Genomic DNA, 15,740 nt, shown 5'->3' on the forward strand with positions numbered 1-15,740 from the left:
AATAACCCCCCGCTTGCATGCGATTATTGTACTAGGTCCCCCGTCCCTAAACACTACCTCGCCCACCAAAAAAAACGTTCTTTTTTTCAACTGAGACTTTCGTAGGACCAAAAATACCTAGTGTCAAAGACATCACAAAATAAGCCCTCTCTCTATATCGTTCCCGCTCTAGAATTATATAGTTGCTGCTCTAGAATTTCTTGTGATGGACTTCAGTGCGCGAGAGCATTTCTATGATTTACGCGTTATACAAGAAAACAATGATTATCCTGATCATTTTTTTTTTCAACAATTTGCAGTACTTATGCAGTCAAGGTTCAAAAATGTATATTTTCTTTTTTTTTTCTTTTCCTACATGGCAAAACAAAGACAATAGTACAAAACATACAAGGTAATGTCAGGGGCTCTTGCTATGATAGTGTGGCGATGGAAGGGAACTGAACTTTTATTTCGGAATTCCGCTACTCTTCCTAACCAAATGGCCGACTGTACAACCCCGTCACTGGCAAGGGAGTATGTAGGAAACGAACTTGTGTTAGAATTAGCATAAAAAAAGTTCTCCTTCATAGCTTTCTTCGCATTTCCACAGGCACAACAAGTTACTAGTGACTCAGCCTAATTTGCGTTCTTTGGTTGTTTTATATAGCCGTGTACAAAATGGCGAAAGACGATCTAAATTCGGATATACTGTAGACTTGGGATGGATCTGGGGAGGACGCTGGTTTGTCACAGTCATCCTCATGGAACAAAAATACACAGTAACAATACGAAATGTCTATCAATAGTCATGCTATTTTAACGGCTTGAGCCCCAAAGAGGCTCTAAGTTCGTTCGCTTCTTTAATTTCGAGCTGTTCTTTAGTCAAGCCCTCGTCCTCGGCTCGGCTTTTCCTCTTCTCGTCTTTCTCTTTCTTCTCCTTCTTCTTGTGCTTTTTCTTTTCGGGCGAATGAGATCGCGATCGGTGCCGCCGATGAGTAGGCGAACGTGATCGAGAGTGCCGACGGCGCGGCGAACGTGACCGACTACGACTTCGGTGGCTGCGATGATGTGGCGAAGACGAGCGAGAGCGGCGGCGTCTTCGGGGACTACGGCTGAAAAAAAAAATTTAGATCTTTGAAATCTATTTTAATATCTAGATAATAAAAAAAAAGGTGTCGGATGAAATATTACCTTCTTCGTCTTCTTCTGGGAGAGCGGCTACGCGATCGTGATCGACTTCGTCTGAAATAAGAAATACAAAAGCATATGATCCGCACCTGTGCACAAAAGTATATGAACATTTCTAGCGCGCCCAGGTTTCTGATCAGGAACAGTTTTGAGCTCTCAACAATGTTTTCTTTGGCGGCTTAATGCGAAAACAACACGGAAACATGGGTGCACGCATAAAATTTCTCTTACATTGTAATCAATGTTCTATATAAAAGCTGTTACAAAATGAGCTATCATCAATCGGTTTAAGCATCTTGATGGCAATTATTTGCATTTATCTTGACATTCTCAAGCCATTTAAACTATCCCTAATGCATTAAAGTTAAAAAAGGTGTTTTACACATCACAGCACCCCACAAGTTTAAACTCACGTGATCTGTTTGGATCATATAATGTGATTAATGAAATTTGTACCTGTGGTGAGCAGGGGAGTGGCTTCTCCGGCGTTGGTCGCGGTACCCACGTCTCGGCTCTGGTGAGAGGCTACGGTGGTGGACAGGAGATTCCTGCAAAGATCATACTAAATGCGTCACAAGATTGAACAGTAACTTGTATGTAAGTGACAATCTCAGAGCTTATCAGTGTTGAGGGTAAGGGGGTTGAGCTAAACAGGCAAACTTATCAGTGTTGAGGGTAAGGGGGTTAAGGGGCTGAACAGGCAACCTTATGAGTGTTGCGAGTAAGGGGGTAATGGGGCTAACCTGGCAAGCTTATCGGTTTTAAGAGTAAGGGGGTTATGGTGCTAACCAGGCAAGCTTATCAGTGTTGAGGATAAGGGGGTTATGGTGCTAACCAGGCAAGCTTATCAGTGTTGAGAGTAAGGGGGTTATGGGGCTAACCAGGCAAGCTTATCAGTGTTGAGGATAAGGGGGTTATGGCGCTAACCAGGCAAGCTTATCAGTGTTGAGAGTAGAGGTTATGGGGCTAACCAGGCAAACTTATCAGTGTTGAGGATAAGGGGGTTATGGCGCTAACTAGGCAAGCTTATCAGTGTTGAGAGTAAGGGGGTTATGGCGCTAACCAGGCAAGCTTATCAGTGTTGAGAGTAAGGGGGTTAAGGGGCTGAACAGGCAACCTTATGAGTGTTGCGAGTAAGGGGGTAATGGGGCTAACCTGGCAAGCTTATCGGTTTTAAGAGTAAGGGGGTTATGGTGCTAACCAGGCAAGCTTATCAGTGTTGAGGATAAGGGGGTTATGGTGCTAACCAGGCAAGCTTATCAGTGTTGAGAGTAAGGGGGTTATGGGGCTAATCAGGCAAGCTTATAAGTGTTGAGAGTAGAGGTGTATGGGGCTAACCAGGCAAGCTTATCAGTGTTGAGAGTAGAGGTTATGGGGCTAACCAGGCAAGCTTATCAGTGTTGAGGGTAGAGGTTATGGGGCTAACCAGGCAAGCTTATCAGTGTTGAGAGTAGAGGTTATGGGGCTAACCAGGCAAGCTTATCAGTGTTGAGAGTAGAGGTTATGGGGCTAACCAGGCAAGCTTATCAGTGTTGAGAGTAGAGGTTATGGCGCTAACCAGGCAAGCTTATCAGTGTTGAGAGTAAGGGGGTTATGGGGCTAACCAGGCAAGCTTCTCAGTGTTGACAGTAAGTGGGTTATGGGGCTAACCAGGCAAGCTTATCAGTGTTGAGGGTAAGGGGGTTATGGGGCTAACCAGGCAAGCTTATCAGTGTTGAGAGTAGAGGTTATGGGGCTAACCAGGCAAGCTTATCAGTGTTGAGGATAAGGGGGTTATGGGGCTAACCAGGCAAGCTTATCAGTGTTGAGAGTATAGGTTATGGGGCTAACCAGGCAAGCTTAGCTATGGAGGTAACATGTACATTCTTAATGATCATGCAAGATGTATTGCATGGATGGGGCTGTTACCTTGTGTTCTTCTTCCTCCTCTTCCTCCTCTGACTCCATGTCCTCCAAATCATCTTCTAACAGACTTCTCTATTTTTAGAAATACAAAACATAACTATTTTAAGTAAGTACAGTAGTACTGTATTTGGTACATGCTTATCAATCATACACCAAGAATACCACATCTTTTTTTTCTCAATTTTTTCAGTGATTTGAATGTGTTAAGTATGTGAAAGGAAATCATTATATTTCCCCAAAGATGTGGTTCTGTTCAGCTGGTTGTGGGAAGTGTCCTCAATGTCATTTGTACACAGATGCATGTTTAAAAATTCAGACTAACCCTTGGTTCGAGGGTATTTGTTGCTTCCAGAATATGTCTTGCCTACATTGGAAATACAAAAAGTAATCAAGATACAACATGCTATATACTAGTACCACTTGTAACACAGTGCTGCAATATCAATCAAGATAACATCACTGTCATAACCAAGAAAGCTCACCTGTATTCTGGGTAAAATTATGTCATTAACTCTGTCCTCCCTCAGCAAATCATCTATGAATTCATCCATGTGGACCACTTCATAGACTGTAAGATAAAAAATCCTTTCTTATATTTAGTTTTTAATAATCATTTTTGATAAAAAAATCTGTCTTGTAGATATCGACCCTTAAATAAAAAGAAGATATTTGGGAGCCAGCTGGTTTTCTATTTGAAACTGCTTTACTGTTTTCAGGATTCAAAATTCACTTTATCTATGTGTGTAAGCATAGAAAAAATATCAACAAATTGCAAACAACTGAGTGCAAGGTAAGTATGAACTATCCTTTTTCAAGAGCCCCCAGTAAATGGCTTTGTTGTTGTGGTAACCCTGCCACTTGTAGAGAAGTCAATAAAATAAAATAAAACAAATTAAAATAAAAAGCACACTTAAATTTTGCTGCGATTACAAGATGTTTACCTCCTGTTTGGCTCATCCTCTTCAGTTTTCTGTAGTCATTAAATAAAGGCTCCAAGTAGTTGTAGCAATCAAGGGCTGTCCCCACCAGTCTCATGTACATTGCCCCAAGAGCACGCACATACCTTTAGTAAAAGTACGTACTCAAATACAGGGTTTCAATGTGTGTAAAACATATGGTAAAAAGTATGAAACAATAAGTGCAAGCTAAACTCGACAAATGTATGCAGCTCTCAAGCAGAGAAAAAACTAGTATTTTGTGTGGCTCAATTACTTGTTTTTTGAGGGGTAAGAGCAACTGCAGAACACCTGTCAATTGTGAAACAACATTAAAAAGAACTGCCATCACGGTGCACGGTCCGGAGTGGAGTGAGTTAATAGAATGGTGAATATTGATAAGGGGAAATACAGTAGCACAAGTGACTGCCACTGCGTTCCAAACTCACTGTGGGACCACAGACTGCGGTGGCATTGTTTTGGATTTACAAATTGAATGGACGGGTATTTTGCAGTTTACTGTAGCCGGGGTAACCATGTCTTACTCACTTGTAATCATCATTTTTGATGAACTCCACTATAATCTCTTTTTCTGGCTGAATCTGTAGCATTTTTAGCAGCAAACAAAGGAAAGGAGTTGGCTTGATGTTGCCTCCAAATGTTCCACCTATGTGATCGAGCTCCATAGCTTTGTCAACAAGCAATTCAGCTGCAAAGAAGTTTGTTAACATGTGCTGATGTCTACGAACCGAGCGTAAATAAACGTGTAAATAAAAATCAACTAAATAAAAGCATTGACAGTTAGTTGGTCCAGTAACGTTCTTAAAGACTAAACTATCGAGAATTAAGCGGGCTCGAAAGGCAGCAAGAATTAGTAATAAGACAAATCTTCCCTTTTTCTCACAAAGCTTCCAAACTTCACAGGAAACCTAAGAATTGACGATGATTTTAAGGGGATAGGCTTTATCAATCTCCTAAAAATTCTACCTGTAAGGGCAAAACATTGTTCCTTCCAGTATTTGCTCTCATATATTCTTGTTCTGATGATTTTCTCGACGAGATATTGCGGATTTGTTCCCTTAATGTTTTTGGCGTCCGCAACTGTTCGGTTCGCCATCTTGGATTCTCGTCAAGTCGCCCCAGTCTTACGCGAAAATAGTAAGAAAGGGGGACCGCTTCTGATAGCTTCTTCAAGGAAAAATATACAAATTACTTATTAATTTCTAATGACACTTTTATCTGGAAATAAATAGGAAAGCGATATATTTAGTGACAGTCTATGTTTTTAAAACTATTTCGATGGTGTAATTTATTTTTATTTTATTTTTTTTTGCCCCAGTTTTACGCGAAAATACTAAGAAAGGGGGACCGCTTCTGATAGCTTCTTCAAGGAAAAATATACAAACTTCTTGATTTCTAATGGCATTTTTATCCGAAAATGTATAGAAAGGCGATATATATTTAGTGACAGTCTATTTTGGTGTTGTAATTTTTTGTTTCAATTATTGGGTACCCTGTATTTTACTGAGCCGGTTTTCCCTGTTCAGAAAAAGATGGCGCCGGTAAAGTCGCCAAACGACCCCCGAGAATACAGGTGTTGTAATCGCTTTCCTGATTTGCTTAGACTTAAAGTTATAATGCTAGTGAAATGCCTTTATGATAAACTTATATATGTGAAAATGTTCTCTCGGGCTATTTTTTTGGAAATATTTTATAAAGCGTTTGTTTTGAATGTGCGATCAATTTTTTTTTAACTTTAGTGTCCCGTACGGGTATTTCAGTTCACAGATTTGACCCTGTGTTAATGTCTTTAACTTGCTTTAAGTTTTCTTGTTGTCACTTTCTTTCTTCCATTGAATAAACGAAAAGGGCAATCACACAGTCAGTCAGTCAGTCAGTCAGTCAGTCAGTCAGTCAGTCAGTCAGTCAGTCAGTCAGTCAGTCAGTCAGTCAGTCAGTCAGTCAGTCAGTCAGTCAGTCAGTCAGTCAGTAGGTCGGTCAGTCAGTTAACTCAAGTATCTGTAATGATTGTTCAGTTGTGGTAGCCAAACTACCAATATACAGTCATCAATTTTATTTACAGTGATACTGGGACTAATGAGAGTATGTACAGTACTATGGTAGTAATACATATTTTCTAACACAGGGTGATAACACTTCCAAATGGGTTGACTGCATTGCTGATATCAGACACGGATACTGTGACAACACGGCCGCCCCAATCAAGCTCTCACAGTGAGACAGATGATGATGATTCTGGGGAGGAAAGTGGAGATGAGGATGAAGAAAAGACGGAGAGCGAGAGTGATGATGATGACAAAACTGAGAAATATAGCGATGATGAGAGTGATGTGAGCATGGATGGTGATGAAAGTGATGATGAGGAGGAGGGTCCACATAAGCCGGAAGAGAAGCATGCCAAAGGAAAAGACACAAAACTTGTAATTATACATTCTTGGCATAGAAAAATGTGATTATTGTTGGGATACTATTCATGCATGGCTAAGCCAACATATGTACAGTATATGGATATTGAGATTGTCTATATTTTACTCAGCAATTGATAATCAATAACCGCACTTGTTGCATTTTTGTTTATGCCAGATATTCATAAAAATAAATTGAAACCATGGATAAATTAAAATATTTAGGGTAAAGTTATGTGTTTTTGTAAGTCTGTTTCTAACATTCTTTTTTTTATCTGGCCCTCAGGCAGCGGCAGCACTGTGTATCGGCACAGGAAGTTTCTCGGATCCTGATGACATCCCAGGGCTTGCTCACTTTTTAGAGCATAGTAAGTTTATTGTACAGTGTAGCTACTGTATCATTAGTCATATTATTGGTGGGGTGAATATGGGGGATCATAGTGATATTGATTACAACAATACTGTATCTGTGAACATGCTTAATATATGTATTTAGGCATTGCATAAAAGCGGAGCTCCAAACGACCAAATCTTTGCTTATTTTCGCTTAATAATTTAAGAAATATTAAATATTATTATATTTCTGTTATTGACAACGTCAATGATTTCACAGATCACACGACCAACTTGTTATACACCCTTCCCCCCACCCTTGACATCTACATGACACATAACGAGTTCAGTTGTCAAACAATGTTTTGGCGTAAGGGTAGTTTTACATTTTATTGACGTCATCGATGGCATCCACCTCATTGCACCCCACTTGAAACATACATCACACCTACTGAGTTTTGTTGTCATAGAATGTTTCTTTAATAAAATATAAATATTTTTTTTATTTTGATGACGTCAGAATATTTTTGCTTTAGTGACGTCACAATCACATGACTAAATTGGTGCACCCCCCTTGACACCTTCAAGATTGGTTGTTATATGATGTTACTTTTATGAGATATGGATATTTTTGTTCTTAATAAAATTGGAATAGTTGTGCTTTTAGTGTCGTTATCGATGACGTCACAAATCATGTGACCATATTTTTGCACCTTCCTTGAGACAAACATGACACCTGCCCAGTTTTGTTGTGAAACAATGTTTCTTTCAAGAGATATGCATGCTTTTGCTTTTAATTAATCACTTTTTTTGGCTTTACTAAGGTCATCGATGATGTCACACAACACATGACTGAATTGTTGCATCCCCCTTGACACCTACATGACACCTACCAAGTTTGGCTGCCATACGATGTTTTCTTCGTGAGATATAAATATTTTTTATTTTGATGACGTCAGCATATTTTGCTTCTAGTGACATCATTGATGATCATATCATCAATCCATATTGGAGCACCCCCCTTGACACCAACATGACACCTACCGAGTTTGTGAAACTGTTTGTTTCTTTCAAGAGATGTGAATGTTTTTGCTTTTATCACATTTTTTTTGCTTTAAGTAAGGTCATCGATGATTCCTAGATGGAATTCCTAGTAGTTTTTGATACTCAACCATAGAGTTACAGTAGTGCCCAGTTTGCAACAGCTTTAGGGTGGAATTCCTTGTAGTTTTTGATACTCAACCATACTTTCTTCTACTTTTGGCAAAGAAATAGTGCTATATTTCCCAAAGAAGTGCTGGAAAATCGGACATAGACATTTGAAGTGCTCAAGAAACTAGCATTTTTTCATTGGTATTCCCTTTTTTAATTATGTGTTATTATGCATTTTTTATGCGAATTATGCGCTGAGAGGAAAATTATGTGTTTTGCACCTGCCCATAATTCCAGAAGACCTGTGATTATAGTTGTATCATCTGGTAGTGAAAATGGTGGTTATGGAATTCCTGGACCTGTTTCTCCAATCAATTTTTTTAGTTGTCACTTCATTATGGATGAATAATGATAAATGTTGTTGATGTTGTTGTTACTGTATGAAAGTGAGGTGGTGATAAGAATTCTCTTGATGGACCTGTCCTTAATGAAACCTAAAGGAACTGCTGGCATTTTTCCCTTGCAGTGGTGTTTATGGGAAGTGAGAAATACCCTGATGAGAACTCTTTTGATGCATTCATCAAAAAGCATGGAGGAAACTCTAATGCTTTTACAGACTGTGAAAGAGTAAGTGCTTTATTAGAGCTGCTTTATATACATAAGATACTTTTGTGTAAAAGTATTTTTTAATGGTGAAGTATTTATATTTTTTCAGACTGTGTTTGTTTTTGATGTGAGGCGGAAGCACTTTAGGGAAGCTCTTGACAGGTGAGTTAATGATTTATTAATATTAAATTATTTACATACAGTATCATCACCAGATCTGAGGTGAGATGGAGGGGCGTGGGGGGGGGGCTGGTAACCATACTCCTCTTTCAATATAAAATGATAAGAAATGTGCATATGAGAGCTGTAGTCCTTAACTTTTCCTCTGCTATATATTTTTTACATTTTGTGCCCGGGTTTGAGTTGTGAGAGGAGACTTTAAGACATTCCGCTATCTGTTCAAAGTTCTATGAATCACAAAGCAAAACAGTTTTTTTACTATTAGTAAAATGCTAATCTACCACAGGTTCGCACAATTCTTTATTTGTCCTTTGCTGAAGTCTGGAAGCATTGAAAGAGAAATCAAAGCTGTAGAGTCTGGTATGTTAAAATTATCACAAATAGTTATTTACAGTATTTCATATGTTGCTTTATACTAAAGACCTTGACATCTTCTCTAATTTTTAAGGACTCATTGAGATTTTATGTGGATACCAAATCATGACAAAAAATATTCTCCATTTTAAAAAGCCTCTGTCATCCATCATTTAGTCATCCTAGCAAAGTACTAAGAGTAAGACATTGACCCCTCAACCGGCTTTGAGAAGTACCAACAACCCAAAAAATGCAAAATAAACACAACAAGATGAAGATACTCAGGCAGGCATCACTCCAACCAAGGTGATAGCAAATACTCTTAAGCCAAATAATAGCACAGGTTCTGTGACAAATTTCAAATCGAACAAGGAAAAAATAGCAGAATCACCCCTTTTAACAAAACGCTCAAAATACCACACAAGGGAGAAAGATCAGCAAACAAAGCTCAAGACACAAATAGATACCTTTATTCTGATCTTCCAGATTCATTTCCATGGCCTCAAAACACAATGTCCACTCCTTGAAGGCTTGTAAAACCACTTGGGTGCCATTACGGATTGCAAATCATTCTGGGAGATCCAGGGAAAAAAATCACGAGGGCAGGGCCAGTCAACACTCCTCTTCCCAAAGTCAGTTTAATAAGTCTTTTCACCCCGAAGCCAAACAAATCAACTCCAGGTCATACAGACCCAGAATAGCAGTGTAAACAATTTTGGAATCAATTTGGTTTCAGAAAAGACAGCATTAAGGAGAGCTGTGGTGATTCATTAGAATTATTTTCTCACCCAGGCAAAGCCGAGCAAGAAAAAATCACCATGAATCCACCTTTTCTTGCAAATATCCATAAGCACATCACTCAATTATGCCCCAATAGATTTCATGATGTCCTAGGACACTCTCCCAATATAGCTTAAGCTATTTTTGATGAAAAATACAAGCAACCATCAACTAAAAGTGGATTAAAAGTGGGGACCGCAAAGCACTGTTGGAAAGCTAGGATACCACTGACTAGGTGCAGTGGTGTTTGACTTTGATGGGTTGTATAAAACTCAGAATAGGGGGGTATCTGTTTTCAGTCGTTTTTTTTTTTGAAATGCATTCATTTCTATTGGCTGATTTGGGAAAACTGCTGCAATATTTTTTTTATTTAATATGGTAGATGAAGCATACAATTTTATCTTTAGTTAGTTATTTGGGGTTTCTTCTCATAATTTATCTTCCAATATTGTTTGAAAATATTAGCAAAGGTGTGGCTGACAAAGGCTCTTTAAAAAAGCAAAGAACAAAAAATGTGCTCTACAGCCCCAACCAGAAGAAAGTGTTTTGAGATTTTGTGCAAGTTCCGGCTGACAAACACTGGCATGCACATGTAATGTGGTCAACTGTTTTCTATAAGTCTTTTTCTTTTGACCAATCCTATGCTTAGAGTATCGCATGAGCTACCAAAATGATCAAGTGAAAAAGATGCAGCTACTACAGAGTCTGGCCAGGGATGGACACCCTTACCGCAAGTTCCTTTGGGGTAGGTCCTATTGAGATCTAGCCCAGGGATGGGCACACCCTCACCACAAGTTCCTTTGGGATAGGTCCTATTGATATATAGGTCATTCATAGACACCCTTACCACAAGTTCCTTTGGGGTGGGTCCTATTGAGATATACAGTACTGTAGGTCATTCATAGACACCCTTACCACAAGTTCCTTTGGGGTAGGTCCTATTGAGATATACAGTACTGTAGGTCATTCATAGACACCCTTACCACAAGTTCCTTTAGGGTTGGTCCTAATAAGATCTAGGTCAGGGATGGACACCCTTACTGCAAGTTCCTTTGGAGTAGGTCCTATTGAGATATACAGCACTGTAGGTCATTCATAGACACCCTTACCACAAGTTCCTTTAGGGTGGGTCCTATTGATATATAGGTCATTCATAGAAACCATTACCACAAGTTCCTTTAGGGTGGGTCCTATTGAGATATAGGCCAGGGATGGACACCCTTACCACAAGTTCCTTTGGGGTAGGTCCTATTGAGATATACAGTACTGAATGTCATCCATAGACACCCTTACCACAAGTTCCTTTGGGGTAGGTCCTAATGAGATATAGGCCAGGGATGGACACCCTTACCACAAGTTCCTTTAGGGTATGTCCTATTGAGATATACAGTACTGAATGTCATCCATAGACACCCTTACCACAAGTTCCTTTGGGGTAGGTCCTAATGAGATATAGGCCAGGGATGGACACCCTTACCACAAGTTCCTTTGGGGTATGTCCTATTGAGATATACAGTACTGTAGGTCATTCATAGACACCCTTACCACAAGTTCCTTTAGGGTGGGTCCTAATGAGATATAGGTCAGGGATGGACACCCTTACCACAAGTTCCTATGGGGTAGGTCCTATTGAGATATACTGTAGGTCATTTATAGACACCCGTACCGCAAGTTCCTTTAGGGTAGGTCCTGATTAGATATAGGCCAGGGGTGGATTTTCTTACCACAAGTTTCTTTGGGGGTAGGTCCTATTGAAATATACTGTAGGTCATTCATAGGCACCTTACCACTAGTTTGGGGTGAAGGTCCTGATAAGATATAGGTCAGTGATGGACACCCAGTGTCCTTAGTACAGTTTGGCATCACAAGATCACATCTGTAGAAATTTCAGTCACACTATGCAATTATTTGGCTCCAGTTTTCAGATTTTCATCACTTAGTGAGTCACAGGGGTGTATATCTTTATTTGTGGTGGAAATGAAACAAATATATCAATGGTTTATCTCAGGAAGTGAATCAACTTTGCAGACTACCCCTGAAGAAAAGGTACATATGCGAAACACTCACATTTCTTTGCCTCCTTTTTTAATATGTATATTATACATAACAGTATGTTATATATTATAAACACATAGAACCCTTAACCGGCCTGTACTGGCCTTGAGAAGTACCCACAACCCAAAAAATTCATAAATGCAAAATAAACACAATGAGATGAAAATAGTCAGGCATCAGTCTAAGGGATAAATAGTCTTGAAGATATGCATCCAACCAAGGTGAAAGCAACTACCTTTAGCCAAATAATAGCTCAGGTTCTTTGACAGACATCAAATCGAACAAGGTAAAAAAAAAAAGCAGAATCACTCCTCTCAACAAAACGCTCATAATACCACACAAGGAAAAGAGATAAGCAAACACAGCCCAAGACACAGATAGTTACCTTTATTCTGATCCTCCAGGTTCATTTCCATGGCCTCAAAACACAATGTCCACTCCTTGAAGGATCGTGAAACCACTTGGATGCCATTACGTATTGCAAAGCATTCTGTGGGAGATCCTGGGAAAAATTCGAGAGGGAAGGGCCAGTCAACACTTCTCCCCAAAATCATATGTTTTTTTATAAGTCTTTTCACCCCAGAGCCAAACAAATCAATTCCAGGTCATACAGACCCAGAATAGCAGTGTAAACAATTTTGGAATTAATTTGGTTTCAGAAAAGACAGTATTTTGGAGAGCTATGGTGATTCATTAGAAAATTATTTTCTCATCCAGGCAAAGCCAAAGAAGAAAACAATCACAATAAGTCCACCTTTGCTTGCAAGTATCCATAAGCACAGCACTCAATTATGCCCCAATAATTGAGTGCTGCAGACCACAAAGCACTGTTGAAAAGCTAAGATACTGCTGACTAGGTGCAGCAGTGTTTATCTTTGATGGGCTGTATAAAACTCAAAATAGGGGGGAGGTATCTGTTTTCAGTCTGTTTTTTTGTAAATTTAGCTCGAAAATAGCCAGGAGTCAATGGGTTAACCACTTCTATTTGTCTATTAGGCATCCAATTCACCTACTGCAAAAATATTATTATGTTTTTACAGTACAGTATATATGTACTACCCCCAATCTGCCAACTCATCTTAGTTGGCCACTTTTTTCAGTCCGAGGATAGCCTCTTAACCACTGTATTCTTTTTATTTTTAGGGTATTGATGTTTGTGGCCAGCTTAAAAAATTTATGACAAAGATGTATTCAAGTCAATATATGACTTTGGCTGTCTGCTCTAAAGGTATGGTTTGATTTATGCTAATGACTACAAATGGTATATGTAAGATAACCTCATTTTGAATCATAAAATAAAAGCTAAATTAACCATTTCTTTTATTTCGTTGTCATTATTGAATCCTACAATGCTGTGATGTTTTTACACCATGTTGCCTGATATTGTTCAGTGTTGGTTTGATGTTGAAATACACTGTTTGAGTCTTTGTGCACTTACATGACATTGGCACAACATTTTCTTTTTTCAACAATGTTTGGGATTGTAGTAGTGTTTGTGTTTGCTTACAAAAGCTCTCCCATAGGCTGTTTGTGTAATGCATACACAAGTTCTAACAATATCTCCTCAACTCCTCATAAAATGCTTAACATCAAGTGAGATCAAATAAGATGTGATAAATAGCATTTATAGCACAAACATGGGGTTGTGCAGGGCACACTTGCACACCCCTTTGCTGCCAAAAAGTGGGTCAAATCTTATTAAAGGATTGTCAATTGCTGTTCTTTTTCAATATGATACCTATGACTGCACATCCCCTCTCAACTAATTCTGGGGGTGCGCCTGACATTTTTGTTTTATTCCTGTAACAGAACCTCTAGATACACTAGAGCTTTGGGTTGAGAAATTATTTTCTACAGTTCCAAACAAGTAAGTACCATAATGTTTTTTTTTTTAAATAGCATGATACCTGGCTCAAAAACATTATTAAAACAATGTCAACAAGAATTAAATGATCGATGTTTTCTTTTAGCTCATTACCAAAGCCAAGATTTGATGGGCTTCCTGTAAGTAATTGCAGACCTTCCAGTCAATTTAAAGTGCATCCAGATTTTCAAGAAAATTATATTGGAAACAGTATTCCTTGTATTGTATGGAAATATTTACCACAAAATGTCTAGCTCTGTATTTTTTCATTTAAACATAAACAAAAAGGCAGCAGCCAAGGAAAACAGTGTGCTGTGAGCACAACCCCTTATTCATGTTTTATTATCGTTAATAATTAAAATTGTATGTATCTTATTTATTTACAATATAGAAAATTTTGGTGCATTTTTATTCAAACAATACCGTATGCTGGTGTGTATCCATCCGTAATTGCCCATGGCCAGATCTAGGGGTCAGCCGAGTGGGCTGTGGCAACCCCTATTCTCAAAGATTTTACTTATGAAATAATGTAACAGGGCTTCTGGAATTACGCGCAAAATCAATCATTACGCGCTAAATTACGCGGGTTTTTGCAATACATTTTTCTTTAAAAATCAAAATTTTGCGGGATTCTTTACCGAATTACGCGCTAGATTACACGGAATATCAACGGTTACGCCCAAACTATATTTGTTCCGAAGGAAAGCACGAAATAACTTCAAAAAGGTTATTTTTTTGCGCTAAAATATCTTAGGCGAGTTTTCATTGGCTCCTAGCCACCAGCCAATTAAAAAAGGTATTTTATTATTATTAGTCCTAGGCTTCGCGGTTTAGCAAAGAACGCCTAGTCATTTTATTTGTTTTCGAAATTCAGTTCGAGATATCGCACTCTTATGAAGAGTATCTGTCTTTTTTACGAGAAATAGAGGTAAGAACCGTAAAAAAACACATCAGCTGTGCACTTAAATGTTTTTTTCTTTCAAAATTTTGCTAAATTACACGGGATTACGCAGAAATTTGTGGATTACGCGGAGAAAGCCAAATTACGCTCTTCCGCACAAGCGCGTAATTCCAGAAGCCCTGATGTAAGGAGGTGTAAGAAATCCTGGAGATAGCAATGCTTTTTTTAAAATCTTTTCTTTGGCCCCTCCTTGTTGGAACTCAGATCTACCCCTGTTGTTAGCCAAAATTACCCTGGTTTCTGGTCAAACCTGCATTGCCTTTTTTTTCCATGACAAGTGTTACCCACAATGCAACTTAATCGAGAAGTTAAACCTTTTTTTATTTCAAAGCTTCCATTTGAAGACAGCAAGTTTAACAAATTATACAAAGGTAGGTTTTTGATAATGATTACCTTTTAATCAGTCTCTAGTCATTGTTGAAAGTTTAAATACTTTATGTGATTCATCTTTCTATACCTTGCCTTATGATGTGCCTTCTCTGGCCTGTTCCATTATGTGTTACCCTTTTTATACCTGGCCTTACGATGTACCTTCTCTGGCATGTTCCCTTATGTGTTATTCCTTTCTATACCTTCCCCTATGATGTACCTATTCGGGCATGTTCCCTTATGTCTTATTCCTTTCTATACCTTGCCTTATGATGTGCCTTCTATGATCTGTTCCTTTATGTGTTACCCTTTTTATACCTTGCCTTATGATGTACCTTCTCTGGTCTGTTCCTTTATGTGTTACCCTTTCTATACCTTGCCTTATGATGTACCTTCTCTGGTCTGTTACTTTATGTGTTACCCTTTCTATACCTTGCCCTATGATGTACCTTCTCTGGCATGTTCCCTTATGTGTTATTCCTTTCTATACCTTGCCCTATGATGTGCCTTCTCTGGTCTGTTCCCTTATGTGTTATTCCTTTCTATACCTTGCCCTATGATGTACCTTCTCTGGTCTGTTCCCTTATGTGTTATTCCTTTCTATACCTTGCCCTATGATGTACCTTTTCGGGCATGTTCCCTTATGTCTTATT

At 38.8% G+C, this 15,740-nt stretch overlaps 2 protein-coding genes across 2 annotated transcripts in view; one reads left to right on the forward strand and one right to left on the reverse strand.

Moving 5' to 3' along the window:
- Nucleotides 1–264: 264 nt before the first annotated feature.
- On the reverse strand, nucleotides 265–5,160 carry LOC5502423 (pre-mRNA-splicing factor 38A). Its single transcript, XM_001623557.3, has 9 exons — nucleotides 4,995–5,160; nucleotides 4,557–4,716; nucleotides 4,014–4,135; nucleotides 3,555–3,640; nucleotides 3,395–3,436; nucleotides 3,076–3,144; nucleotides 1,624–1,715; nucleotides 1,171–1,221; nucleotides 265–1,091 (listed from the first exon to the last, which is right to left on the reverse strand). Exons 1-9 carry the CDS (start codon nucleotides 5,122–5,124, stop codon nucleotides 791–793), a joined length of 1,053 nt encoding a protein of 350 aa, XP_001623607.3. The 5' UTR covers nucleotides 5,125–5,160; the 3' UTR covers nucleotides 265–790.
- Nucleotides 5,161–5,483: 323 nt separating this feature from the next.
- LOC5502422 (nardilysin) overlaps nucleotides 5,484–15,740 on the forward strand; it is a 51,024-nt gene continuing 40,767 nt past the window's right edge. Inside the window, exons 1-12 of the mRNA XM_048727260.1 lie at nucleotides 5,484–5,601; nucleotides 6,154–6,448; nucleotides 6,720–6,801; nucleotides 8,445–8,545; nucleotides 8,634–8,686; nucleotides 8,991–9,064; nucleotides 10,488–10,583; nucleotides 11,847–11,884; nucleotides 13,037–13,121; nucleotides 13,703–13,760; nucleotides 13,864–13,897; nucleotides 15,050–15,089. Coding sequence (XP_048583217.1) covers nucleotides 5,561–5,601; nucleotides 6,154–6,448; nucleotides 6,720–6,801; nucleotides 8,445–8,545; nucleotides 8,634–8,686; nucleotides 8,991–9,064; nucleotides 10,488–10,583; nucleotides 11,847–11,884; nucleotides 13,037–13,121; nucleotides 13,703–13,760; nucleotides 13,864–13,897; nucleotides 15,050–15,089 — 997 coding nt within the window. The 5' untranslated portion in view covers nucleotides 5,484–5,560. The remainder of the gene's footprint in view (nucleotides 5,602–6,153; nucleotides 6,449–6,719; nucleotides 6,802–8,444; nucleotides 8,546–8,633; nucleotides 8,687–8,990; nucleotides 9,065–10,487; nucleotides 10,584–11,846; nucleotides 11,885–13,036; nucleotides 13,122–13,702; nucleotides 13,761–13,863; nucleotides 13,898–15,049; nucleotides 15,090–15,740) is intronic.

This window comes from Nematostella vectensis, chromosome 1 (assembly GCF_932526225.1).
Source record: "Nematostella vectensis chromosome 1, jaNemVect1.1, whole genome shotgun sequence".
NCBI lineage: Eukaryota > Metazoa > Cnidaria > Anthozoa > Actiniaria > Edwardsiidae > Nematostella > Nematostella vectensis.